Here is a 27,042-nt window from a genome sequence, read left to right on the forward strand (position 1 = left end):
GGCAGAATGTGTACATTGCCATGGATCCAAAAAGAAACACCTAGGTATGAAATTAAGAGTGGGCAAAAACTGCTGTTGAGAGAAGCAAAGAGGTGCCTAGGGTCTCAGATACGAAACCTCTGTGTTGAGTTAGCTCTTTGAGTTGCTGTTGACTCGCCTTAGGCTTGCACTTATTTGCACAGTTAGGATAAATCCACCTAGTGACTGAGGACAAGCATGCGTAAAACCTACTGGATAATAGGGAGGATAAAAAGAGGCGAGTGAGCAACTCAGAGTGGGGATGAGCTTGAAGGGAAACACAGGACTTTGGGAGTGCTAAAGTGCTTTCTTTCTGCCCCGCTGACCTCTCTCCTGGGTATCACTTTCTAGATCTAGTTCACAACTTCGGATGTCTTTAGGGAGCCAGAAACTGAATTGTTAATCAAAGAGCACGCTTATCTCCAGTTATAGGTCTGGGGGAAGTCATGGTAAGAGTGGAGGGAGAAGGAGGTTCATTCTTTCAGTCACAGAAATATAGGAACACCTCCCTTCTTGAACAAACTGTGAGGGGATAGGAGGAAACTCAGAGAGAGAGACAGAATAGGACAAGTCAAAAAGCACCTCAAGGTTCCTAGTTTAGGGAAGCTGGCCTTGTTCCCTGTGGTAGAAAAGCTGATTCCAGCAAGAACTGCAACTAGCTTGCAGCCTCAAGATGTTGAGGACATCTTGTAGAACCAAGCTGGACACAAGATCAGAGGAAGAAAGCTAGCATTTCTCAGCTCTATTTGCCCACTTGTTATCTTGTTACTGTTGTTGTTTTAAAAGACCAGAGTGGAGCTATCAGGTTGGATTCCTTGAACAAGAGCAAGGAACCTCATAAAGCTTTATCAGAGAAAAGAGATTGTTAGCTAGCCTATTTTCCACATAGAGATTTAAAAAATCAATTTTTGAAGAAAGCTTGAAAAATTTGAGCACCAGATTTTCTCTGCAAGCCAATTTGTCAGAAAAGACGTGATTAGCATCCATTCTGTAAAAGCCCATGAGAGATTTTTTTCTCCTTATGAATTTTAACAAAACTTTGACCTTGTCCTCTGCTTCTTTCCACCTTCAGTCACTTTTAATAGTGACCTGATTGAAGAGTTAGAAGTAAAACACCTCTACCCCCATGTCCATCAGCACGGTGATGATAAGCATTTTTAATTCAGCAAATAAGGCATCACTGTCTCAATGGACGTGAGTTTGAGTAAACTCTGGGAGTTGGTTTTGGACAGGGAGGCCTGGCGTGCTGCAGTCCATGGGGTCGCAAAGAGTCAGACATGACTGAGCGACTGAACTGAACTGAAAAAATCATCTGTGGATTTTTAATACCGCCTCCTTCACTTTATTAATGTAGACACTAGTGAACTGATTGTAGGGAAGGGGGGGCCACAGAGAGGTGATTCTATCTTATTGCTGGTCTGTGAATGCACAGACCATTTCTACACATGAATAGGAGAAAATAGGTTTACAGACTGTGTCATGTAATTTCAGTGGGATTCAGTAGGTGGCGTAAAAGAGCTTACCCAGTCCACCCACAAACTTAAACCAGCGAAATAAAATGTTTGAGGAAGTATTTGATTTTTCTACAGACTGCCAACAGGACAGAGGAACAGGCCAACTTGGTAAGCAACATCTTTTTAAATTCTGTAAAATAAGATAAATGGTGTAATTAGTTATTAGACTCCCAAATCTCAGACATCTCTATGATTAAGTCCTGGGTGATTTTCTAAGTGAGTTATTTCTGATATGTACTTACTGTGACTTGAACTAGCATTTATTTATCAGTTGCTTTTTCTGAGTCAGAGAAAGGGTTTTTGCGTTTTTGTGTGTGTGTTTTTTTTTTTTTTAACGAACCTCATCTCAGGCACGATTTACTTACAAGAGATTTGAGTTGGTAGATGAATATTTGGGTCACAAACATCTCACGGGTTTCTGATAGAGCGGCTAGCAGCTGATTCAGAGGCACTGCCCTTTTTATCCTCGTCCCTCCGTGTATCTCTCTGTAATGAGAATGCTGAGGACAATGAGCTGTAGGTAAACCACTCCTGGATGCAGTACTGCCCAGGGACTCCTGTTTTTATGGGCAGGTGCATTTGAGTTTTTTCTCTGGGCAATTCCCATGGTTTATATTTTTTTCCTGTTTTCTCAGACTACTGAAACTGTCCTAGGGTGCAGCTATTGAAGTGGAATTGCAGGTTTTGAAAATGTTTCCCAGGCTACACCCAGTTGGATCCAAAGAGTTGTGAGTTTTTCTTTACAACAGAAAGCAAAAGTTCACAAAACTGCATAGAAAACAAAGCAGAAAAGCTCTTGAACTGGTTTTGATCCTTTCAGCCTATGGTTAATATTTATAGCTGGTTGCCCTCATGCAAAGAAAACTCTCAATAAATATTTGTGGGACTGAACTTAATGGGACCAGATTGATTGTATGAGTATTAGCCATTAAGACAAGTCAAAGTCCTGACTCCATGCCTCCAAAGTCTTCAGGCAAAGGCAATTCACATTTATTGATACACTGAATCATAAAAGGTGAGGCTAAACCTATCATAATCATGAAAATAGACAGAAACACACCTGGAGATATTTTCATACTATCAAATTACAGCAATCTATTACTAGTTAACTTTGCAAATAATAATTTTATCGGCAGTAAAATAATTTTGAGCTGCTACTATAGATGAGCTTCTGTGCTGTTCATTAGGACCTCGACAAAAGTATTGATTTTCACTGATATAGCAAGTTTGGTATATACAATTTATATCTTCTTTAAGTGCCTAAACTGGTGTCTCAGGTGGTGAAGAATCCGTCTACAACACAGGAGACCTGGGTTTGATCCCTGGGTTGGGAAGATCCCCTGGAGAAGGGCATGGCAACCCACTCCAGTATTCTTGCCTGGAGAATCTCCATGGACAGAGGAAACTGGTGGGCTACAGTCCTTGGGGTCGCAAGGAGTCATACATGACTGAAGTGACTAAACACATGTCTGCACTTTGACTTCTTAATTATAGAAATAGAAATGATTTAATAAACTGAGTGCTTCAAATAGTGACTGCAAGTGAAAAGGCTAAATGGAAGTTGAGCAAATAGAAGATATTTGAGTCAACTAATTCAGCCAGACAGAAAACTGAAGCCATTCAGTGCTTGAAGACAGGGAGTTTGATACCGACCAGGGTTCTCTGCCTTCCCCAGTCATTGGCAACTGACTAGAGGCCAGACGAGAAATTCAGGCAGGCCTTCCCTGGGGCCCCTGCTGCAGCCGAGGAAGCGAGAACAGTAACGGCTTCCTTTGCTCACTGGCCCGAGGGGGAGGTGCGCTGGCTCCTTCTATGCGGTGAGGTTAGAGGGATGTCCAGGGGTGGTGGAGGGTGGCTTAGGCGGTTTGCTGACTTTCTGTTGTTGTGTGCAAGGGCACACACAGTCAGACCCCCTGACTTTGCTCTAGGCTCTTTGGAGGTAGCAGTTGGGCTTTTTTGGTCTTTCAGTGTCTTTTGTCCAGAATTTGTCTCAACTGCACATGCATGCAGTTATTTTTAGTCCCCTGTAGTTTCTTCGTTTTTTGTTGCTTGAGGACATGTTTGCCCAGATGCAAGCACCACAGCACTGCAGCAAAAGGCCCCTGGTTCCTGCCTATCTCAGTTTTATAATGTAGTTTTTCTGTGATTGTTGCTGCTGTTTAGGAAACCACTAGCTGTCCTAACTGCTTTCCTCTTGCTTGTGGTGGGTTCGCTGTGTGCTAAGCACTCATGTCTGTGCATGGAGTCCTGTCTGCCCCTTGTCTCTCTGGCCACTCTGGGCATTACACCCGATGGTGCTGACCACAGCTTCCTTGAACTCTGGTGTTTGGCTGGATGGTTAAAAGATCCCTAGATGTGAGTTCAGGTTTAGGAATAAGTAAAGAACCTCATTTGAGCCTGAAGCCCAAACTGCTCTTGCTTCAACTTAACTTATACAGGATAGTTCTCTTTTGAGATATCAGGCACTGGCCCAGGCAGTAATTGAGTATTATTTTTATTCTCATTGAAAAATTTCTCCTTGTGTGGGAGGAGAAAAAAAAAATTTCTCCTCTGTCAGGGAGCTGGAGAGAGAGACTTGGGACATTTCTGGGTCTTTCAGCCAAATACAATCAGTGACATAGAAATACCACCTGTACTTTTCACATACATTATAATGTCTCTGTCCCCTCCCCTCTGCAGGGTCTTCATGAGCAGTGATGAAGGGGGCATACATGGCCCTCTTTGATGTTTGAAGAGGTCAGGATCACCAAGGCATCATTGGGCATCTCTGTGAAAGGGTAAATCCACGAAATTCCCCCAACTAGACAAATTTGCATGTCTCACTTGGGGAACTTTTACAACCCACGATTGTGTCTGGTACATGAATTATTTGGGTCCCTCAGTTCTCTCAAGGAGAGCTGAGGGGACATGTGAGGAGGAATTTAACTCTTTGCTGATCCTGATGGCCTGCTTATATAATGTGGTTCTAGGAGGTTTTGAATAAGTTCCTTAAAATATCTGCTTAGCCATGTAGCCCCCTCACTGAGGGGGTCTCTGGTGGTGAGAGGGTTCACTGTCTAGGGTTCATACCAACTTGACCCTCTGGTCTCTTATGCTATAGGAACGCTGATAACAAAATAGTGTCTGAATCATGGTGGACCGGTGTAATGACATAACCCAGGACAATACCTACTATGTCATAGGGGATACATACATATTTGATGAATGAATGTGTTGCAGAAAGGAGGACCCCTATCTAGGGCCAAGAGTGGGCTCTTGTCTAACACTCAGGAATGAATTGTCCAAGGAGACACCAGTGCTGACAGAGCAAGAGACTTTGTTGGAGAGGAGCAGCTGGGTGGACGGCATCAAGGCAGGAGGACTGCTCTGCCCCATGACTCAAAAATCTCAGGTTTAATGGGATTAGTTTTATGGGGTTAGTGATGGAATTAGTTTCCGGTTGTCTCTGGCCAATCATTCTGACTCAGGGTCCCTCCTGGTGGTGTGAGCATCACTTGGCCATCATGGATTCCAGTGAGAAGGGTTCTGGGAGGTTAGTAGGACACATGGACTGCCGTTTTCTCTCTCCTTTTGACCTTTCCTGAAATCTTCCGGTTGGTTTCGCATTCCTTACCAAGGACTTCCTCTTTAAGATAACTCCTGTAGGTGGTTACTTTGGTGCCTGGCTAAGGCAAGTGGTTTCACTAAGTGTTTCCCCTAACAAATGAATGAAGAAAAGTTTTCTGAATAAGAGAGAGAAGGAAATTGCTCCTATCTAAAACCTTTCCGTGGTTACTGACCCCCTCATCACTCTCGGGATAGAATCCCAACTCCTTGCAATGATCTGTCCTCTGTGTTCTTGGCCTGAACTCCCCTCACCCACCTGACTCCACGCTAACATTGGCCTCCTTACTCTGCCTCAGACAAGCCAACCGCAATCCTACCTCAGGACCTTTGCACTTGCCTTTTCCTTTGCCAGAAGGACATGCTTTCCCCCCACCAGATCTTCCCATAGATGACTCATTCACTTCATTCTGATTTCTACTCCAACATCATATTCTCAGAAAGGCCCTCTCTGACTAATGAATCTGAAAAAGCCACCACCAACCACTGTTACATACCTACCATTATTCTTGATTCATTTATCCTGCTTTATTTTTCTGTATAGCAGATATCACTATATGAAATTATTATATGTTTATGTTCTGTCTTCCCTCTAAATAATAAGCTCTTGAAAATTAGAACCTTATCCTGATCATTGCTTTATCGCTAGTTCCTAAAACATGGCCAGAAGGTTATCCATAAATACCGATTGAATAAATCAATGAATGAATGAATGGGTTTTCTGAGAAATCTTTTATCATTTTCTGAAAGATCTTTTATCAAACTTGTTGCAGTGTTACTGACCATATTCCTTATGCTGTATATTACAACCCCATAACTTATTAATTGTCTACTGGTGATTTGTACTTCTTAATCCCCTCACCTGTTTCTCCCGCCTTCCATCCCTCTTTCTGCTGGCACACACTTATTTTCTGTATCTATGAATCTGTTTCCATTTTGTTTGTTTTGTTTTTCAGATTCCATATATAAGTGAGATTATGTGGTTTTTGTCTTTGTCTGACTTATTTCACTTAGCATGATACTTTCTAGACCTACTCATGTTGCAAATGGCAAGAATTCATTTTTAATGACTGAGTAATATTCCATTATGTACATATATATATATATATATATATACACACACACACACACAAAGACACACACAAAACATCTTTGTCATTCATCTATTGATCCTAGTTTTGTTTCCATATCTTGGCTGTTGTAAATAATGCTCCCTTTTTCTCTTTTAGGGATAATCGTCATTGGATTTAGAGACTACCTAGATTAGGGGTCCCCAACCCCAGGGCCATGGACTGGTGCTGGTCCGTGACTTACTATGAAGTAGGAGACACAGCAGGAGGTGAGCAGAGATTGAAATCAAAACCATCCCCCACCTCCGTCTGAGGAAAAATTATCTTCCACAAAACTGACCCTTGGTGCCCAAAATTTGGGGACTGGCGAGTCCTAGATAATCCAAGATGATCTTCTCAAGACTCTTAATGTAATTATCTCTACAAATACCCTTTTTCTAAATTAAATAATATTCAATTAGGAGATCAGGACATGGTTAGGAGGTGGACATGTCTTTTTTTGGGAGGAGGGTCACCATTCAGTCCATGACATATCCATATTAAAAGTTATTTGATTAGAGGTAGTATAATTCTTTATGAATATGTGTATTTTCCTGGTTTCAGACTGTGTGACTCCCAAGAATGTAGCCTTCATTTAATGAGTCTCTAGTAAAAAAATGTTTAAAGTCAGTCATGCTTAATTTAATATAGTCATTTAATGCTGACTTTTTTACCCCTAGGATCTGTACTGTATCAAGATGCTCTGAAGAATAGCAACTACCGTTAGGAATATCTACTGTTACAAAATGACTAAAAAAAATTCTAGCATCTTCCATTTTGCCTTCATCTTTATATTAATACTTGAGATCAGAACCCAATTATCTGATGAAAGTGAATTTTTAATTGACAGGTCAAAAACAGGTCTCACCTATGTTCCCAGAGACTTATCCCTGGAAACAACAATCTTAGATATATCGCACAACTATATTTCTGAGCTTCAGATGTCTGATACCCTCTCACTATCAAAGCTGAAGATTTTGATAATTTCTCATAATAGAATCCAGTATCTTGACTTGAGTGTTTTTCAATTCAACCATAAACTGGAATACTTGGATTTGTCCCACAACAATTTGGAGACGATTTCTTGCCACCCTACTCTGAACCTCAAGCACTTAGACCTCTCATTTAACGCATTTGGTGCCCTGCCCATATGCCAAGAGTTTGGCAACATGTCTCAACTAGAATTTCTGGGGTTGAGTGCCACACAGTTACAAAAATCCAGTGTGCAGTTGATCGCTCATTTGCACATCAGCAAGGTTTTATTGGTCTTAGGAGACACTTACGGGGAAAGAGAAGACGCTGAGAGCCTTCAAGACCTTAACACACAGAGCCTGCACATCGTTTTCCCCACAGGAAAGGAATTCCATTTTATTTTGGACGTGTCAGTCAGCACCACAGTGAGTCTGGAACTGTCTAATGTCAAATGTGTGCTTGATGATAATGGGTGTTCTTATTTCGAAAATGTTCTGTCAAAACTTCAAAAGAATTCAAGGTTATCAAATCTCACTTTAAACAATATTGAAATAACTTGGAATTCCTTCCTTACGATCCTCCAGTTGGTTTGGCATACAAACATCGAGTATTTCTCCATTTCAAATGTAAAACTACAAGGTTACTTTGGCTTTACAGATTTTGATTATTCTTACACGTCCCTGAAGGCCTTGTCGATACACAAAGTTGTCCATGATGTGTTCAGTCTTCCACAAGGTTCTATCTATCAAATCTTATCAAATATGAACATCCAGCATCTCACAGTATCTGCTGCGCATATGGTTCACATGGTCTGCCCATCCCAAGTCAGCCCATTTCTGTATTTGAACTTTTCCAGTAATCTCTTAACAGACACGGTTTTCAAAAACTGTACAAACTTGGCTAATTTGAAGACACTGATCTTACAAAAGAATCAGTTAAAAGAACTTGCAAATGTAGTTCATATGACCCAGGAAATGAAGTCTCTACAACAACTGGATGTTAGCCAGAATTCCCTGATATATGATGAAAGTGAAGGAAATTGCCCTTGGGCCAGAAGTTTGTTAAGTTTAAACATGTCTTCAAATATACTTACTGACTCTGTTTTCAGATGTTTACCTCCTCGGATCAAGGTTCTTGATCTTCACAATAACAGAATAAGGAACATCCCTAAAGATGTCACTGGTCTAGGAACTTTGCAAGAACTCAACCTTGCTTCCAATTCTTTAGCCCACCTTCCTGGATGTGGTATCTTTAGCAGCCTTTCCATACTGATCATTGATTATAATTCAATTTCCAATCCATCAGCTGATTTCTTCCAGAGCTGCCAGAAGATTAGGTCCCTCAAAGCAGGGAACAATCCATTCCAATGTTCCTGTGAGCTGAGAGAGTTTATCCAAAGTGTTGGCCAAGTATCCAGTGAAGTGGCAGAGGATTGGCCTGATTCTTATAAGTGTGACTATCCGGAGAGCTATAAGGGAGCCCTTCTAAAGGACTTCCATGTATCTGAGCTGTCATGCAACACGGCTCTGCTGATTGTCACCATCGTGGTCCCTGGGCTGGTGCTGGCCATTACCGTGACTGTCCTCTGTATCTACCTGGATCTGCCCTGGTACCTCAGGATGGTGTGTCTGTGGACCCAGACCCGGAACAGGGCCAGGAATGTGCCCTTGGAAGAACTCCAAAGAACTCTCCAGTTCCATGCTTTTATTTCATACAGTGGGCACGATTCTGCCTGGGTGAAGAATGAGTTAATACCAAACCTAGAAAAAGAAGATATAAGAATCTGTCTCCATGAGAGAAACTTTGTTGCTGGCAAGAGCATCGTGGAAAATATCATCAATTGCATTGAGAAAAGCTACAAGTCCATCTTCATTTTGTCTCCCAACTTTGTCCAGAGTGAGTGGTGCCATTATGAACTCTACTTTGCCCACCATAATCTCTTCCATGAAGGATCTAATAACTTAATCCTGATCTTGCTGGATCCCATTCCACAGTATTCCATTCCTAACAGCTATCACAGGCTACGAGCTCTCATGGCACAGAGAACTTATTTGGAATGGCCCAAGGAGAAGAGTAAACGTGGACTTTTTTGGGCTAACCTAAGAGCATCCATTAATATTAAATTGATGGGGAAAGCAGCAGAAATAAGTTACACAGAGATTTAAAAATTTTCCTCTGCTGCGTTTGGGAAGTTGTTGCTGATTTTGGAAGCTCTAACAATGACCTTATTTTGTATTGACATGGATATAAACATGATTTTGAATTTAGGATGTAGATAAAAATATGGAGCTTCCCTCGGTCTCAGTAGTAAAGAGTCTGCCTGCCAGTGCAGGAGAGACAGGTTTGACCCCCAGTCTGGGAGGATCCCACATGCTGCACAGCAACTAAACCTGTGCACCACAACTATTGAGCCTGCACTGCAGAGCCCGGGCGCTGCCAGTACTGAGCCCAAGTGCCACAGCTACCGAAGCCCGTGAGCCCTAGAGTGCACTCGGCCTAACAGAGAAAAGCATTGCAGTGAGAAGCCCTTGCACTGCAGCTAGAGAGTAGCCCCTGCTCACTACAACTAGAGAAAAGTCCACACGGCGGCCAAGACCCAGCACCGCCAAAAATAAAATAATTACGTAAGCAATGTAAAAAGTGTTTATGTCTTTTCAGGCCCCCGTTCCTCATGTATATGGGGACCAGATACCAGCAATAAAAATTGATGAAATGATATAACTTCAATTGAAACAGTTAATTTCTAACACAAAAGAGACTCATCTCTTTCTTTTATAGGGCTGAGTTTATTGAGTTTATCATGTAATCAAGAGAAGCACCTGTTCAAACAACTTCAGTTGATATACGTTCCTGTGTGCCCATCAGGGTCAATGTTAGAAGACTTCATGCTCTTTGTAACTGTAGCTGGGTTTCTATCAGTTCAGTTTAGTTCAGTCGCTCAGTCGTGTCCAACTCTTTGCGACCCCATGGGCTGCAGCATGCCAGTCTTCCCTATCCATTACTAACTCCTGGACCTTGCTCAAACTCATGTCCATCAAGTTAGTAATGCCATCCAACCATCTCTTCTGTCATCCCCTTCTCCTCCCGCCTTCAATCTTTCCCAGCATCAGGGTCATTTCCAATGTCAGTTCTTGGCATCAGGTGGCCAAAGTATTGGAGTTTCAGCTTCAGCATCAGGCCTCCAATGAATATTCAGGGCTGCTTTTCTATAGGATTGACTGGTTTGATCTTGCAGTCTAAGGGACTCTCAAGAGCCTTCTCTGACAACACAGTTCAAAAGCATCAGTTCTTCAGTGCTCAGCTTTCTTTATGGTCCATCTCTCACATCCATATATGACTAGTGGAAAAACGATGTCTTTGATTAGACAGACCTTTGTCAGCAAAGTAATGTCTCTGCTTTTTAATATGCTTCCTGTGTTTGTCATAGCTTTTCTTCCAAGGAGCAATTGTCTTTTAATTTCATGGCTGCCATCACCATCTGCAGTGATTTGGGAGCCCAAGGAAATAAAGTCTGTCACTGTTTCCATTGTCTCCCTATCTATTAGCCATGAAGTGATGGGACCAGATGCCATGATCTTTGTTTTTTGAATGTTGAGTTTTAAGCCAGCTTTTTTACTCTCCTCTTTCACCTTCATCAAGAGGCTCTTTAGTTCCTCTTCACTTTCTGCCATGCGGGTGGTGTCATCTGCATATCTGAGGTTATTGACATTTCTCCCGGCAATCTCGTTTCTAGCTTGTGCTTGGGTTTCTATAGCAGATTTCTAAAGATATTGTGTCCTCCTCATTTCCATTCAGCATTTGTCTCTGCATGTTGAAGGCTGTTTATTGTTAATGCTGGTGATTCTTCACCTGAAGGAATTTCTTCTTGGCCATGAGGATCCACTTGGTCCACATGAAGGCCAATTCAGATATGCTGGAGGTTGTCCTTGGAAGCAGCCATCAGTCAATGTTGGAAAGAGAATTGACAGATAAATAACTCAGCTTTCTCTCCCATTTTGGGGGGACAAACCTGGGGTCTACTTTACCTTCTCCCTGAATCTCCCAGTAGAATGGAAAAATTCTGATTTTCTATGGTAAAAATGACTTTATTGGCTTTCTTTCTCTTTTTATTTCATAGTCTCATTCCTCCAAGGGTGTTTCCAAGATCCCCTCTGAAATAAACTACTTGCAATTGCATACTTATCTCAGGGTCCCAAACCATGGATGTGTTACATTTCAAGCCAAATGGAAGTTGAGTCTGGTTTTCTGTGGCTGGAGATCTTACTGAGATTCTAGTTGTCTGAACTGGCATGCAGAAGTGCGTTTGCCCTTGACCCTTTTGATCATAAGAAGAAATGTAGCCAATGTGTACACACAACCATCCTTGTCTTTTGGGAAACCATTTAAATAGGGCAAGAACAGTTTGGAGCAGTGCAAGGAATGGACTTTATCAGAATTTTGGCTCAGTTTTATTGTATCAGCTATTTTCCGTTTTCATCAGTCACACTGTCTGACAGCCAGTTCTAGGCAGGTGTGGACTGACTTGTCACATCTGCACCTTATCATAGCTGCACCATCTACTTCTCAGTTTATGCCCTATAATGTCATTAGTAGCACTGTTACAGGATGGTTATAGATGCCTGCTTGGCTCTTCTGGTATATGTACAAGACTGGAAGTACTGGATGTGTATCCTGCGAAGAGATCCTTGATCTTTAAAAGGGATGGGAGCCATTAAACGAGGCGTAGTCTAGACCATTCCTCAGAATCCCCAGTGGAATTGAAATTTATTCACTCCCAGGAGTGAATGTCAATAATTCATTCTTGGATTGGTTTTCTGTTCTTCCTGTTTCATTCTTCTCAGGCCCCTAATTCTGGAGCCCTGAGATTACTTCTTCAAAATGAATGACCTACACACAAAGCTCTTGTCTGAGTCTTCACTTTTGGGAGGAAAAACCCACATAACACTTATATATACTTGTTGTTTCTTGCCCTAAAAAACTTACAATCAATCATAGGACATTACATGTATCCAGATCAATCATAGGACATTACATGTATCCAGATAATTAAATGGAGAAGGAAATGGCAACCCACTCCAGTGTCCTTGCCTGGAGAATCCCAGGGACGGGGGAGCCTGGTGGGCTGCCATCTATGGGGTCGCACAGAGTCGGACACGACTGAAGCGACTTAGCAGCAGCAGCAGATAATTAATATAAAAATCAATGAGACAAAAATATAAATGGAAGTTCAGAGACCATTTAGATTGAGTGAAAAAAATCTTAGAAGTGATGGTTTTCCCTCTGGGCCTTGAAAGAAGACTTAAACTTTGAATTTTTCAATGTGTAGATGAAGAATGGAAAGGCCATTCTAAATAGAAGGATGTATAGAGAAGAGACAGGAATACCCAGGCCATTCTGGGACTGTTGTCTTAATTTGACTGGACCATGAAGTTTATGAAAAGCAATAGTGAAATTTAAGTACGCAAAGTTAGATTAAGATCATGTCATTGGTATACCTATGGCTGATGCATGTTGATGCTGATGTTTGGCAGAAACCAACAATATTGAAAAGCAATTATCCTTCAAATAAAAATAAATAAATTTAATTATTAAAAACAGATCATATTGTCAGGGGTTTGAAGGTCAAGCTATGGAGACTTGACTAGGAATTGACTAGAATAGTCTGGTCTTGACTAGATATAGGGATATGTGAAAGTTATCATTTATACTTCTATGAGAATTAATAGTAGAAAGCAAATTAAAACCATGAAATACATGCTGAAAATGTATGAAAGCTCTCATTCTGTAAGGGATGTTGCAACAGTCATTACAGCTGGATTTTCCTGTTTTTTCTAGGATGATTGTCCTTCCTGTATTGAACTTTAAGACTTCACAACCAAGTTTCAATTGCTCAGAACTAGTCGTGCATCAGTTTGCTAGGGCTCTAAACGTGGGTGGCCTAAACAACAGAAATTTATTGTCTCCCAGTCCTGGAGGCTAGAAGTCCAATATCAAGTTTCCAGCAGGGTTGGTTCCCTTGAGTGGTGGGAGGGAAGGATCTGCTCCAGGCCTCTTCCCCTTGGCTTATAGATGACTGTTTCTCTCTGTGTTTCTTCATGTGGTCTTCCCTCTATGCCTGTTTGTGTCCAGATTTCCCTTTTTCATAAGGACACCAATCACACTGGATTATGGCCCATCCTGACAACCCAGTCTGAACTAATATCATACTACCTGACTACATTTCCAAATAAAGTGACGTTATGAGGTACTGGGGTTTAGGATGTCAGCAGAAGGAATTTGGAGAACACAATTCAACTGGTTACTTTTGCGAGTCTAAAAAAAATCCTTAAAGGGAGTCATAAAGTCAGTTAAAGTTTATTTAACAAAGTCAAGACTTGGAGAAGTTAGATCAATCCTTTATGCAAATAACTGATGTTGTCAGTGGTCTTAAGGAGTTTACTAGGAGTTGAAATTGTATTTGTGGAAACTCTTGCTGAAGAATTCCAAGTTGGGAGATGAAGAGTCAGTTTAAAATGTGAACAAATATGTATGAATAGTAAGGAAACTAAGGAAGATGTCACATGTAAAGGAGAAACATTGCAGATTGGGTGAATGTAAGCTCTGCTCCTCAATGTCTGGGTTGTAATCCTAACTTTATTACTTATATGTGAGTGGCGCTGGATAATTTACTTGATCTATCCAAGCCTAAATTCATTATTTGCAAAAGCTGTATTGTCAAGGCTATGGTCTTCCCAATGGTCATGTACGGTTGTGAGAACTGGACCGAAAAGAAGGCAGAACGCCAAAGAATTGATGCCTTCAAATTATGGTACTGGAGAAGACTACTGAAAGTCCCTTAGACAGCAAGGAGATCAAACCAGTCAATCTTAAGGGAGATCAACCCTAAATATTCACTGGACGGACTGATGCTGAAGCTGGAGCTCCAGTATTTTGGTCATCTGATGCACACAGACGACTCATTGGAAAAGTCCCCAGTTCTGGGAAAGATCGAGGGCAGAAGGAGGAGAGGGTGTCAGAGGATGAGATGGCTGGATGGCATCACCAGTGTAATGAACATGAACTTGGGCAAACTCCAGGAGATGGTGAGGGACAGGGAGGCTTGACATGCTGCAGTCCATGGGGTTGCGAAGAGTTGGACACGACTGGGCGACTGAACAACAGCTCCCTTAGAGTTGCTAGCCAGGACCTTTAGATTTCCAGTTATGAATTAAAGATTGGTTACAATATGTCCCCATGAGGGCAGAGTTCACATGGCCACCTTTCCAGGTGCGTCTGTTGAAGCCCTCTTTCCTAGGATTGAGGTAAGAGGGAATTCATAATATACTAAAAACTCTCTCCAAAACCCTCTTCCAATCCTCAACTCCTTTCGGATTCTCCAATCTCTTCCATTGACTAGAAGTGAGTGAAGGGTTGTGATTATCTAGTCTCACACCTCACTCCAGGGTTCTTGACCAAATTGAGATGAAAATAGTTCCATTTTTATCAGTTTCTTATATTAATAAGACTGCAGGGAAATGGACATGTTTTTATAGTGATAACGTGGGGCTTCCTAGGTGGCACTAGTGGTAAAGAACCTATCTGCTAATGCAGGAGACATAAAAGATGCAGGTTTGATCCCTGGGCCAGGAAGATCCCCTGAAGGAGGGCATGGCGACCCACTCCAGTATTTTTGCCTGGAGAATCCCATGGGCAGAGAAGCCTGACAGATTACAGCCAATGATATCAGGAGGGCCAAGTAATTTGGATTTTATATATATATGTGTGTGTGTGTGTGTGTGTGTGTGTGTATAAAATCACAGCCTTTGACTTGTAATTCCACTTCTGGAAATCTATCCTGAAGAAATAAGTTGAAATGTGAACAAATATTTCTTCACAAGGCTTCCCTCAAAACTCAGTTGGTAAAGAATCTGCCTGCAATGCTGGAGACCCTGGTCGATTCCTGGGTTGGGAAGATCCACTGGAGAAGGGATAGGCTACCTACTCCAGTATTCTTGGGCTTCTCTTGTGGCTCAGCTGGTACAGAATCTGCCTGCAGTGCGGGAGACCTGGGTTCGACTGCTGGGTTGGGAAGACCCCCTGGAGAAGGGAAAGGCTACCCACTCCAGTATTCTGGCCTGGAGAGTTCCATGGACTGCATGTAGTCCACGGGGTCTCAAAGAGTCAGACAAGACTGAGCAACTTTCACTTTCATGTTAATTGCAGAGTTATTGTTAACAGTGAAAAAAAATTTTTTTTTTCTATACTGTCTGATGTTTATTGGTACTTGGATCAGAGAAACCCAAAGTGCACCGTAATGGAGGGGTTCTGGAATTCCAGGCTGTTCTGTGCACTGTAGACTGCAAAGCTCCAGCTTATCACACTGAAGCAGGTCTGCCCAGGAAATAAACCTACACCTGGATCAGCAAAGACTCTAAGAGAAGAACTCTATTCTAACTGGGCCTTTTCGGTGAGAGATACTGATACAGAGAATAGAAGGAAGAGTTGGTGATGTCATCCTCATCGGGAAAACTGTACAGTTCCAAGATTTGGGTGATATCAAATGCATCAGAGTACAAAGCAGGAACTGAGGCCACTAGCCTCTCCAATTGAGGATCTTGCATGTGGACATCACTTGTAGGAAGCTCCATGATCATAGAGTCCCCTGCCCAGGGGAAAGGGTCTAAGGACTGAGGTGAGAGGGAGTTATAGGAATCTGAAACTGCAAGGAGAAAAGAATGAGGGCTGGTTGATGCTGTGGGCACATCTTTGGCTGGAAGGACCTGGCTTGGTGGCTTTGGTGATTGCTGCTCTTGATGCTGCTGCTGCTTCTTCATTTTGAACCGCCGGTTCCTGAACCAAATCTTTCACTTTTGAGGGCCCGGGTTTGATCCCTGGTCGGGGAGTTAAGATTCCACACGTCGTAGGCTGTGATGAAAAAAATCCTGTCATGAATTCCCTTGGAGTGCCCATTTTCAAGCTGATTTATGTGCCTCTTTATGCAGCTCCTTAAGTGTCAACAGTGAAAAATTTGAAACACTTCAAATTTCCAACAGTGGAAGGATGTGCTGGGTTCATTTAGTGACATATTTTACAATTATTAAAAGTTCTATATACAGTTAAGATGGTAAGTTTTGTGTTATGTGTTTTTTTTTTTTTACCACAACCTAAAAAAAATGTAGAGGATGTTTATTCATTAACATAAGGGAATGCTTATCTTACAACATAAATGAAAAACATTGGATGCCAAATAGTATTACAGGATGGTTTCAATATGTTTAAAATATGCAGAGAAAAAAAGTCTAGATGAAAATATACAAAAACATTATCGGCACTTGCCTGTGGTTGACGCTTGCTTTTGCTTTTACATTTTTTTGTACTTAAAAATTTCATGACCAGCAACAACAAAAAAAAAGAAATGGGGTTTAGGAGAACAAAACTAGGTCTCTGTTAGAGGTGGAAGCAGTTAGAGAATAAATGTTATGAAGCTGGGTTCTGTGCATATGCAATCTGGAATTAAAGCCTGGCTCCAATTCTCTATGAACTGTGTCCTTGGATGAATTCTTCAACCTCTTCCAACCTCCTTTTCGTCATCTGGAAAATGGCATAGAAACCATACCTCGCTTATAAGATTGTCAAGAAACAAGAGGTATAATGTGTGGGAAGCCAGGGTCTGGCTATTCACTCGAGGGCTGGAGGTGCAGAGTGGGCCGGAGGACACTGCCGGGATGGACTACGCGAGCCTGGGTTCTGTCTCTTGCACCTCCTGAGTTCCAGCCCCACTGAGTGGTTATGTAATTCCTCTCTGATTTGTTGCCCTGGATGTAAAATAGTAACGTTATTACCTGTCTCATACTGTTGTTAGGAGCATTAAATGAGTTAATATGCGTAATGTCAAAGACCAGTGCCTGGCCCAAAGCAAAAGGTCAATAAATGTTAGCTCTTAGGATGGTGTCATTATTATTGCAGTTATTGTTCTCTTCATTATCTAATGTCACCCCATGTGGAACTGCAGATGAGCTGTTCATCATGTTCAGTCTAGGTTGTCCTGGGCTGTCTATATATATATAAACATATATTTCTGTCTACATATAGATAGATGGAGGTATAGATTTTTTTTTTTCCCTTTCTTGCCCCTAAAGCCTCAAGGATAAATTTCTGAGGACACAGATTCTGATAGATGTTTCTACAACAGGATCATTTGTAGAGTGAACAGGGTTAGCTGAGAAAGGGAGCCAAGGCTGGGAACAGGGAGGTGAGGAAATGAGAAATAGCAATATTTGGCATTATTGGGGAATATTTTGTGGTGAATTAGAGTTCCAGTTTGTTGGTTAATTGTAGCATGGCCATTCATTAACTTAAAACTGTAACCCTATTTGTTCACTATGGCAGCCACTAACCGTGTGTCACTACTGAGTTATTAAAATGTGGCGAATCTGAATTGAAATGTGCTGTAACTGTAAAATACACATTATTCTATGAAATAAAGAATGCAAAACATCATGTTAGTTTTTTATGTTACACGTGAACATTTTGATGTAGCGGAGTAAACAAAATATATAATCAAAATTAATTTCACCTATTTCTTTTTGTCTTTTTAAACTTGTTTACTAGATAATTTAAAGTTACTTATATGACTTGCCTTCTTCCTGTAGTCTATTGGACAATGCTTCTCCAGTCCTTAGTAATAAAGAACCAAATCTCTGCAAAATCATTAGGCTTCCACTACTTATTTGTTTGGGGCTTCTCTGATTGCTCTGGCTTCCCTGATAGCTCAGTTGGTAAAGAATCCGCCTGCAATGCAGGAGACCCCGGTCCAATTCCTGGGTCGGGAAGATCCACTGGAGAAGGGACAGGCTACCCACTGCAGGGTTCTTGGGCTTCCCTTGTGGCTTAGCTGGTAAAGAGTCCGCCTGCAATGTGGGAGACCTGGGTTCGATCCCTGGGTTGGGAAGAGCCCCTGGAGAAGGGAAAGGCTACCCACTCCAGTATTCTGGCCTGGAGAATTCCATGGACTGTATAGTCACGGGGTCACAAAGAGTCGGACACGACTGAGTGACTTTCACTTTCACTTCCCCTGGTGGCTCAGTGGTAAAGAACACCCCAGCTTTTGCAGGAGACACGGCTTTGATCCCTGGATTGGGAAGATCTCCTGGAGAAGGAAATGACAACCCACTCCAGTATTCTTGCCTGGGAAATCCCACGAACAGAGGAGCCCGGCCAACAACAAATTATTTGTTTAAATTAAAATTTTCTCCCCTCCTTATACCCATCAAGTGTATTAAATGAATGATGAACAGTTTGGATTCCCTAACCACGTGAGGATTTTTTTTTATCTTTTAGAAATTCAGTAAAAACTTGTGGCTATTTTCTCTTACTGATACTTATAGTTAAACTAGAGGAGCTCTACCGAAACAACATATTTCCCACACCAGACCATGAGCTGTACTGCAAGAGCTTTAGGGGGAAAGCGGCTCCTTCGGGTGGGCTGACTTGGGTCATGTGATTTTCCTGCTGGTCTGCACTGGGGACTTAGGCCCTGCCAAAGGCAAGACACAAAATAGGCCTGCAGACTATTAGGTGGTCTGGAGGTCCTCTGACCAATAAAGATGTCCCATTTTGGATGACGAGACAAAGAGCCAAGTCAGATTTCCTGTCTTGGGGGAAGCACCCACACAGTGAGGCTCAGCTCGGCCCTGAAGTGAAGACACCGAGAAAGGCAGAAAGAAGTAGGAAGAGATAGAAGCCAAGGCATCGGTAAAGAGAAGCTAGGAGTCCAAAGTGAAGCAGGACGCGTCCAAGAGCAGCTGAGGCATAGCGAGAGCAGAGAACAGCCCTTGCCGCGTGGGAGGGAACAGCAGGACCACGTGGGCATCGGGGCTGCCTCGGGGCGTCCTGGAGAGTCGGCGCTCCCGTCTCTGTGAAGCCAGGCCGTGTGCTGCTGCGCCCCTTCCCTCCTGTGGAGTCTTTCTCTCTTTCTCTGCAGTGTCTTTAAAATAAACCTCCACCACCCGAGGTAATCCAAAGCTCTCTGTCGGCTGCAAGTTATGTACGAAGGCAGAAATACGGCACGAAGAAGTTTGAGGTCAGGGGAAGGTGTGAGGGGAGAAATGTGTACGAGTGACTGTGTGAGACAGACAGACAGACAGACAGACAGACAGAGGTAAGGGAATATCGGGTCAGATATCGCTGAAGCCCAAAGTAAGAGGAGAGGGAGAAAAAAGGAAGGGAAAAAAGGGAAATATTTTTGAAGGGAATAAAAAATAATCACTAGACAAAGATACCAGAACATACGGTTCTGAGCCTACTCTTCTTACTGCTAACTGCAAATAAAGATTTAAAGATTCTAGAAATTCCAGGTGACGGCAGAAGGAATAGTATATAAACCCTTGGGCACCTGAAGTAATGAAAATTTTGGGCTTTGGAGCCAGATAGACTCCATCTTGACTCCATCTCTTACTGGAGAATGGCCTTGGGGAAGTTTCTTATTCTGTCTGGACCAGATTCGCCATTTTCTAACTTGGCTTGACTTGTTTCTGAAAATTAAATTTAAACCTAAGTAAAGAAAAATTCCCCATTCACTGGGAGTGTAAAATGTTTAAAAATGCTGGGTTCTGGGAAAGGGAAGAATATGTCTTCTGACACAAAAAATGGAAGTGTTTATTTTATTTTATTTTATTTTATTTTATGAGAGGAATGTATAGAATATGTGTACTGGAGATGGATGGTACTAACGATTAAACAGCTATGTGAATGTATCATACTTAATGCCACTGAACTGTACACTTAAAATGGCTAAACTGGCAAATTTTACTTTATGTGTGTGTTAGTCGATCAGTCATGTCTGAGTTGACCCCATGGACAGTAGAACACCAGGCTGCTTTGTCCATGGAATTCTCCAGGCAAGAATACTGGAGTGGGTAGCAGTCAGATTCTTTACCATCTGAGCCACCAGTATTTCACTGCAATTCTTTAAAAAATAACCTAAGATTGTATGATTTCATGCAACATGTAATGCCGACAGCATGCAATAGAGGGCAAGGGAGGCTACGCTTCACAGAAAAGCTTGATTCAGCCACTTCTGCAGCCAGTTCTGGTCCTGTGCGTGAATCATCCATACCTGCAGCTCTGTGGATCCGCTGCAAGCCTGAGGGTAAGAACTCTAGCTTTGACTCCTGTAACACGAAAAAGAGAGAAGGGCTGTGTGGGTCTTTTCCGAAGAAAATGGGAGGAAAGGATTTATTCAGATTTTCAGATTTTTCATGCTTATTGCATAGATGGGAAGAAAGTAGCCTTGTTCAGATTTTTAGTATTTATTATTTTGCCCATACTAATCTGAAGGTTAATGACGAGTGAGTGACCTTGGGCTTAGTATTGACCACTGCTGATCTGAGGAACTGTCCTGCAGTTGCTTGAGAGTTTGGGTTTCCTGTTTCTGGTTTCTTGAAATTCATGAGCCCTGGCAGAACATAGATAGCTTTGAGAGAGGCACGTATGTAGGAAGTGAGGAAGAGACCACAGAGGCACTAACCCTGCCAATGGAATTAGTCTCGGTAGTCACACCCTATGCTATTTCATTTCGGAGTTTGAAATGCCTTTGGTTTCTACTTTGAAGGGACGAGATAGGTCTGGGTTCAAATTCATGCTCTAGCAATTATTCACTGACTCACTTTGGGCAAGTTGCTTAACCTCTGGTTTTAGCTCCTCCATTTGCAAAATGGGGATAAAAACATCCATCATTTTGTTGGGTTGTTGAGAAGACTGAACAAAATAATGTATGGAAAGCATTTATCTCAGTGCAAGGGAAACAGGAAACACTCATAAAATGTCAGTCATTCTTACTCTTATTTTGTAAAGATCTTCCAACATTTGATGGGTTTTAAACCCCTTCTCCATTTTTTTGCATCATTTGGAAAGGAGAGATTAGATTAAGTATTTGGCAAGCCACTGATTGTCATTTAATTTTATGGTGTCTTTTGACTTGGACTTTTAAATCATAAGCTATTAAAAAAAAAATCATTCTGTTTTTCACCTGCCTTCAGAACCCAGCAAAAGTAGTATGACCATAATAAAAATATATTTATTGATTGCATCTTTCATCAAAAATTTACATCCTACTTTTTAAAATGTTTAAATGAAATGGCATAATTTATATGCATTGCCTGAGAGAGAGGACCTTTCTATTATATTAAGAGAAGTTCAGAGTCAGTTCTGCTTCTTTAGAATAAGTTTCAAATGAGATTGTGTCATTGGGTAAAAAAGAGAAGAGATGAGTAAAACATGAAAGCTATGACATCTCAACTTACAGAATTCCAGATAAAGGAAGTAGGTTAGATTTTGCTGCATTTTTCAAGGGTTCTAGCTCCTAGACATAGGAGCAACTTAAGATGAGTTGTTATGTTGAAGTACTCTTTGAGGTAATAATGTTAAAAAAAGCTCATCATCTTAATGTCTATAAAGTGTCCTGCAAGCCATACTGGAACCTGAGAAGAAGAAAAGTCAAGGAAAAAAGTAGTACTAATTCTGTCTTTATGAAAAAATTTTTTGATATTTTGTTCATTGTGGGTTTGACATTAATTTTACTTTAAAAATTTTATTAAGATATTATTTATCTTGATTAACAAGTTTCTTGGTGCCTCTCAAAATCCGTGCTGAAATCACCCTGGTCTTAGCCCTGATAACTGCTACTACTTGTGACATGCCAGGCGTGATAACATCTGAGCCACCAAGGAAGCCCAGGTGGTTTATATATATTATCTCTTTAACGCCTTTGCACAAAACCCATGTTACAAATGAGAAAACAGAACCTTTCAGCAGTCAAATGAATAATCTATGTTATCATGGCCAGTGAGACGTCAAGATTGGACTTAAACCCAGACATATTAACTTCTATCACTAAACTCATTCTCTAATCATCATGTACTACATTATAGCAGGAATTCACAACTCCAATTAATTCATTTGACATATATTTTTGAGAGCATATTATGTACCACACTGTGCTAAGAAATACAATATTGAGATCATTAATCTACTTATATATACATAATGTATATTTACTGAGCACATGCCATGTACTAGGCACTGACTCTCTTGCTTGGAATGCAGAGGTGGGCGAGATTGTCAGACCTCTTCTCTCACGGGTGTGAGAGGTGGGAGTGGTAGTCAGCAAATAAATAAATGAACAAAAGTTTCAGATAGTGGTCAGCGCTCTATTTTGTAGAGAAATAAAATAGGATCAAGGGAAGGAACAGCAAGTTAATCTAAATGGCCTCTTTAGATTAAGTGGTCAAATCCGGTTTCTTAGAGGAGATATACTTTAAGCCAAGACCTAAATGATAAGAAAGATCTGGCCAAGGAAGGATGAGAGAGAGCATCCCAGGCTGAGGTCAGGGCCAGATGATGTAGCCAAGGAACAAAGAGAGGGGCAGTGTGATTGGAGTGCAGAGAGCCAGAAGAAGCCAGATCTCAGCGTGAAATGAGATCCCAGGAGGAAGCAATAACAGCACATGGAGGATGCTATGCTTCAGCATTTGGAGTCTGGATTTCATTTTAAGTGCAATAGTATCAATACGTTAGATAGGACATAGGTAGGGAGCTACAAGTGACTCCTAAATACAGTAGCTTCAACAAGACAGTGCTTAGTGAAATGGCTTAATCCAAGTCAGTCCTTGTAAGTAACTGATCTAAAACCTAAGTTGGGTGGCATTTGTGGATTTATTTACTGGATTTCTTGAACTGTGTTTAAGGAAACACTGAAGAATCAATATGACCTAGAGAGATACAATTTTATCATGATTCATGTGTTACAGCATATTTTGAAAGCAGATTTATCTTGACTCATCCTAGAAAGACAAGATAGCGGAGTGGTTAAGCCCAGGTTCTGCCCTTGCCATGAATTAAGTTTGTGACTGTGGTGCAGTTTCAGGACCTCTTTAAGAACCACATTCTATACCTATAAAGGCTGAATAGTGATAGCACTTACCTTACAAGGCGGTGGTTTTAAGGCTCAGTCTATGGAATATCAGTGAATGGTAGCTGCTGTCCAAAAGACATCAAATGGCCACTGCCTTATTTGCAGGAGAGTCAATATGGTGTGGAGATGCTACCAGGCATGATGGATATATGTCATCACTCATTTGTCAAAACCTTAGAATGTACAACACCAAGAATTAACCATAGCATAAACTATGGACTTTGGGTGACTATGGTGAGTCAATGTAGGTCCGTCAATTGTAACAAATGCATCGCTCTGATGGGGGTGGGGGTGGTTGATAATGGGGCAGGCTGTGCATATGTTGGGGCAGGAGAGATACGGAAAAATCTCTGTACCTTTCCTTTAATTTTGTGGTGAATCTTAAACTGCTCTTAAAAAATGTCTTAATTTTTAAGTTTCTCTTAATCTTCCTAAAGCTTTCAGGCTATCAAAAGGGAATGTAGTGGTGGTGGTGGTGGGGACCGTTGAATATGACCTGGAAATGCCGTTCCTTATTTGAACTGGGTGAGAGGCACTTCTGCCAATTATGATGTATCTGTCTCCCTTTGGGGAATCTTGACTTGTCTCAGTGATGGGGGTGCAACTCAGCAACTGGCTTGGAAATCTATGAGCCAAGCTCTGAGATGAAGTCAAAAATTCAGTAAGTGGGTTGGGACCCTATTCCAAATTCTTGGTGAATATAATCAGATGTTGGCATTAAAGAAAAGTCCTACAAGGTTTAACAAATCACATAACCACCTAACGGTATGTTGTCTTTCCAGGATTTGAATTCATCTTCCTCATTCATGTGAGGTTATATGTGATAAAATTCATCTGAGGTGAACCAGTGATAAAATCCTCGGAGTTACAATGAGACATACCAGAAGCATTTACATATTTTGTAGTATTGTTATGTCCGTGCATAGTGGGGCTTCAGAGCTGCCAGAAGAAAGGGAATTGACTACCAACTTCTCCAGCATGTCTTTAAGAAAGGTTCCTGAAGACTTGTCCCCAATCACAGCCACACTGGATTTGTCCTATAACCTCCTTTTTCAACTCCAGCATTCAGATTTTCGCTCTCTCTCTAAACTGAAAGTTTTGATTCTATGCCATAACAGAATCCAAGAGCTGGATATCAAGACCTTTGAATTCAACAAGGAGTTAAGATACTTAGATGTGTCTAACAACAGACTGAAGAGTGTAACCTGGTTCCCACTGGCAGGTCTCAGGCATGTAGATCTGTCCTTCAATGACTTCGACGCTGTGCCTATCTGCGTGGAGACTGGCAACATGTCACAGCTGGAAACCCTAGGTTTGAGTGGGGCAAAAATACGAAAATCAGATTTTCAGAAAATTGCTCATTTGCATCTAAATACCGTCTTCTTAGGATTGAGAACTCTTTCTCATTATGAAGAAGGTAGCCTGCCCATCTTAAACACAGCAAAACTTCACATTGTGTTACCAGTGAACACAAATTTCTGGGTTCTTTTGCAGGATGGAATAAAAACTTCAAAAATATTAGAAGTCACGAATATAGATTTGCAGAAGAGCCAGTTTACAAATTATGGATCTCAACAAAACCCTATTTTAGAGAATGCCAAGACATCCATTCTGTTACTTAATAGAGTTGACTTATCCTGGGATGATCTTTTCCTCATCTTCCAATTAGTTTGGCATACGTCAGTAGAATACTTCCAGATTCAACACGTGACCTTTGGAGGTAAGGTTTATCTTGACCACAATTCATTTGACTATTCAAATACTGTAATGAGAACTGTAAAACTGGAACACATACATTTTAGAATTTTTAATATCCCCCAGGAGAGCATCTACTTCCTTTTTACCAAAATGGATATAGAAAACCTGACAATATCAGATGCACAAATGCCTCACATGCTGTTCCCTATGTATCCTACAAGATTCCAATATTTAAATTTCGCTAATAATATCTTAACAGATGATGTGTTTAAAAAATCTATCCAATTGCCTCATTTGAAAACTCTCATCTTGAAGGACAATAAATTGGAGACGCTTTCCTTAGTGAGTTGCTTTGCCAGCAACACATCCTTGAGGCACTTAGATCTTAGTGAAAATCTGTTACAACATGAAAATGATGAAAATTGCTTGTGGCCAGAAACCTTGGTGACCATGAACTTGTCATTCAACAAATTTGCTGATTCTGTTTTCAGGTGCTTGCCTAGAAACATTCAAATACTGGACCTGAATAGTAACAAAATTCAAACTGTCCCTCAAGAGATTATTCACCTGACATCTTTGCGAGAGTTAAATCTTGCATTTAATTTTCTAACTGATCTTCCTGGGTGCAGTCATTTCAGAAGACTCTCAGTTCTGAATGTTGAAATGAACTTAATTCTCAGCTCATCTCTGGATTTTTTCCAGAGCTGCCAGGAAGTTAAAACTCTAAATGCAGGAAGAAATCCATTCCGGTGTACTTGTGAATTAAGAGATTTCATTCAGCTTGGAAAATACTCAGAGGGCATGATGGTTGGATGGTCAGATTCATACATCTGTGAATACCCTTTGAATCTAAAGGGGACTCAGTTAAAGGATGTTCATCTTCCAGAAATATCTTGCAACACCGGTTTGCTGATTGTCACCATTGTGGTTATCATGCTCGTTCTGGGGATGGCTGTGGCCTTCTGCTGCTTCCACTTTGATTTGCCCTGGTATCTCAGGATGCTACATCAGTGGACTCAGACATGGCTCAGGATTAGGAAGACAACTCAGGAACACCTCAAAAGAAGTGTCCAATTCCATGTGTGTATTTCATACAGTGAACACGATTCTGCCTGGGTGAAGTATGAGTTGATTCCTAGGCTAGAGAAAGAAGATGGTTCTGTTCTGATTTGCCTTCACGAGGGAAACTCTGACCCTGGCCAGAGTATGACGGAAGATGCCGTCAACTGCGTGGAGAAAAGTCACAAGTCCATCTTTGTTTTGTCTCCCAACTTTGTCCAGAGCGAGTGCTGCCATTATGAACCCTACTTTGCCCACCACGATCTCTCCCATGAGAGTCCTGATTACATAATTCTTATCTTACTGGAACCCATTCCACTCTACTGCATCCCTACCAGATTTCCTAAGCTGAAAGCTCTCATGGAAAAGAAAGCATACTTGGAGTGGCCCCAGGATAGGCGCAAATGTGGCCTTTTTTGGGCAAACCTTCGAGCCGCTCTTCATGTTAATTTATTAGACACTAGAGGGACATGTGAGCCACAGACATTCACAGAACTGAACGAAGTGTTTCAAGGTTCTGCAATCTCTCTGATCAGAACAGACTGCCTGGAGAGCCGCACCCATTCCTAGGGAGATTGGGATGGGCATACACTGTTAGGATATAAATTGATACCACCTTTATGATGGCAATTTGGCAATATCTATTAAAATGAAAAACTATCATTTCTTCATGTCAGTTCCTTGAAAGAGTTCTAAGAATGTATCCTATAGAAACACATTTTGCAAAGATTTATGTAAAAATGGTGTTCATCCTGGCATTGTTTATAATTCTGAAAAATTGAAAACAGCTCAAATGCCCACAAAGTAAGGGTTTGTCTAATAAATTACAGCATATTAACACAACAGAATATTACATAGCCATTAAAACTGAGGTTGCTGTGTATTTATTAACTGGCATGGAGAAGATTATATTTTGGTTTATACATTGAAATAAGAGTCTAAAGGAACCTAGACCAACACATTGGTGTAGTAACAGTGGTTTGGGTCTGGGAGTTTGGATTAAAGGGAGCATTTTGTTTCTATGTTGTATATTTCTGTAATGTTGGAGTTGCTTAGAATGAATCTATATTTCTTTTGCAAGCAGAGAAAACAATAAAGATATTATTTTATATATAAA

At 41.2% G+C, this 27,042-nt stretch overlaps 2 protein-coding genes and 1 pseudogene across 7 annotated transcripts; 2 read left to right on the forward strand and 1 right to left on the reverse strand.

Annotated features, from left to right (window-relative positions):
* The first annotated feature begins 1,558 nt into the window (after positions 1–1,558).
* Positions 1,559–17,906, forward strand: TLR1 (toll like receptor 1). 2 transcript variants are annotated; one of them, XM_020916444.2, is made up of 4 exons: positions 1,559–1,640; positions 4,212–4,309; positions 6,365–6,474; positions 6,925–17,906. In XM_020916444.2, exon 4 carries the CDS (start codon positions 6,991–6,993, stop codon positions 9,379–9,381), a length of 2,391 nt encoding a protein of 796 aa, XP_020772103.2. In that variant the 5' UTR covers positions 1,559–1,640; positions 4,212–4,309; positions 6,365–6,474; positions 6,925–6,990; the 3' UTR covers positions 9,382–17,906. The 2 variants fall into 2 exon arrangements, with proteins under 2 accessions (XP_020772103.2, XP_070308135.1); XM_070452034.1 differs by lacking the exons at positions 1,559–1,640; positions 4,212–4,309 and adding an exon at positions 4,930–5,064.
* TLR10 (toll like receptor 10) lies at positions 1,605–27,042 on the forward strand. 5 transcript variants are annotated; one of them, XM_020916628.2, is made up of 3 exons: positions 18,768–19,277; positions 20,217–20,345; positions 23,951–27,042. In XM_020916628.2, the coding sequence occupies exon 3, from the start codon at positions 24,039–24,041 to the stop codon at positions 26,493–26,495; it is 2,457 nt and encodes an 818-aa protein (XP_020772287.2). In that variant the 5' UTR covers positions 18,768–19,277; positions 20,217–20,345; positions 23,951–24,038; the 3' UTR covers positions 26,496–27,042. The 5 variants fall into 5 exon arrangements, with proteins under 5 accessions (XP_070308129.1, XP_020772287.2, XP_070308131.1 ...); XM_070452030.1 differs by having other exon boundaries at positions 18,768–19,208; XM_070452028.1 differs by lacking the exons at positions 18,768–19,277; positions 20,217–20,345 and adding an exon at positions 1,605–1,640.
* On the reverse strand, positions 15,646–16,165 carry LOC139030187 (arginine-fifty homeobox-like; annotated as a pseudogene).

The sequence above is a fragment of the Odocoileus virginianus genome, chromosome 21 (genome assembly GCF_023699985.2).
Source record: "Odocoileus virginianus isolate 20LAN1187 ecotype Illinois chromosome 21, Ovbor_1.2, whole genome shotgun sequence".
In the NCBI taxonomy this organism is placed as follows: Eukaryota; Metazoa; Chordata; class Mammalia; order Artiodactyla; family Cervidae; genus Odocoileus; species Odocoileus virginianus.

Coding starts and splice junctions, on each gene's coding strand:
- TLR1 (XM_020916444.2), top strand. CDS start 6,991: ATGACTAAAAAAAATTCTAGCATCTTCCATTTTGCCTTCATCTTTATA.
- TLR10 (XM_070452028.1), top strand. CDS start 24,039: ATGAGACATACCAGAAGCATTTACATATTTTGTAGTATTGTTATGTCC.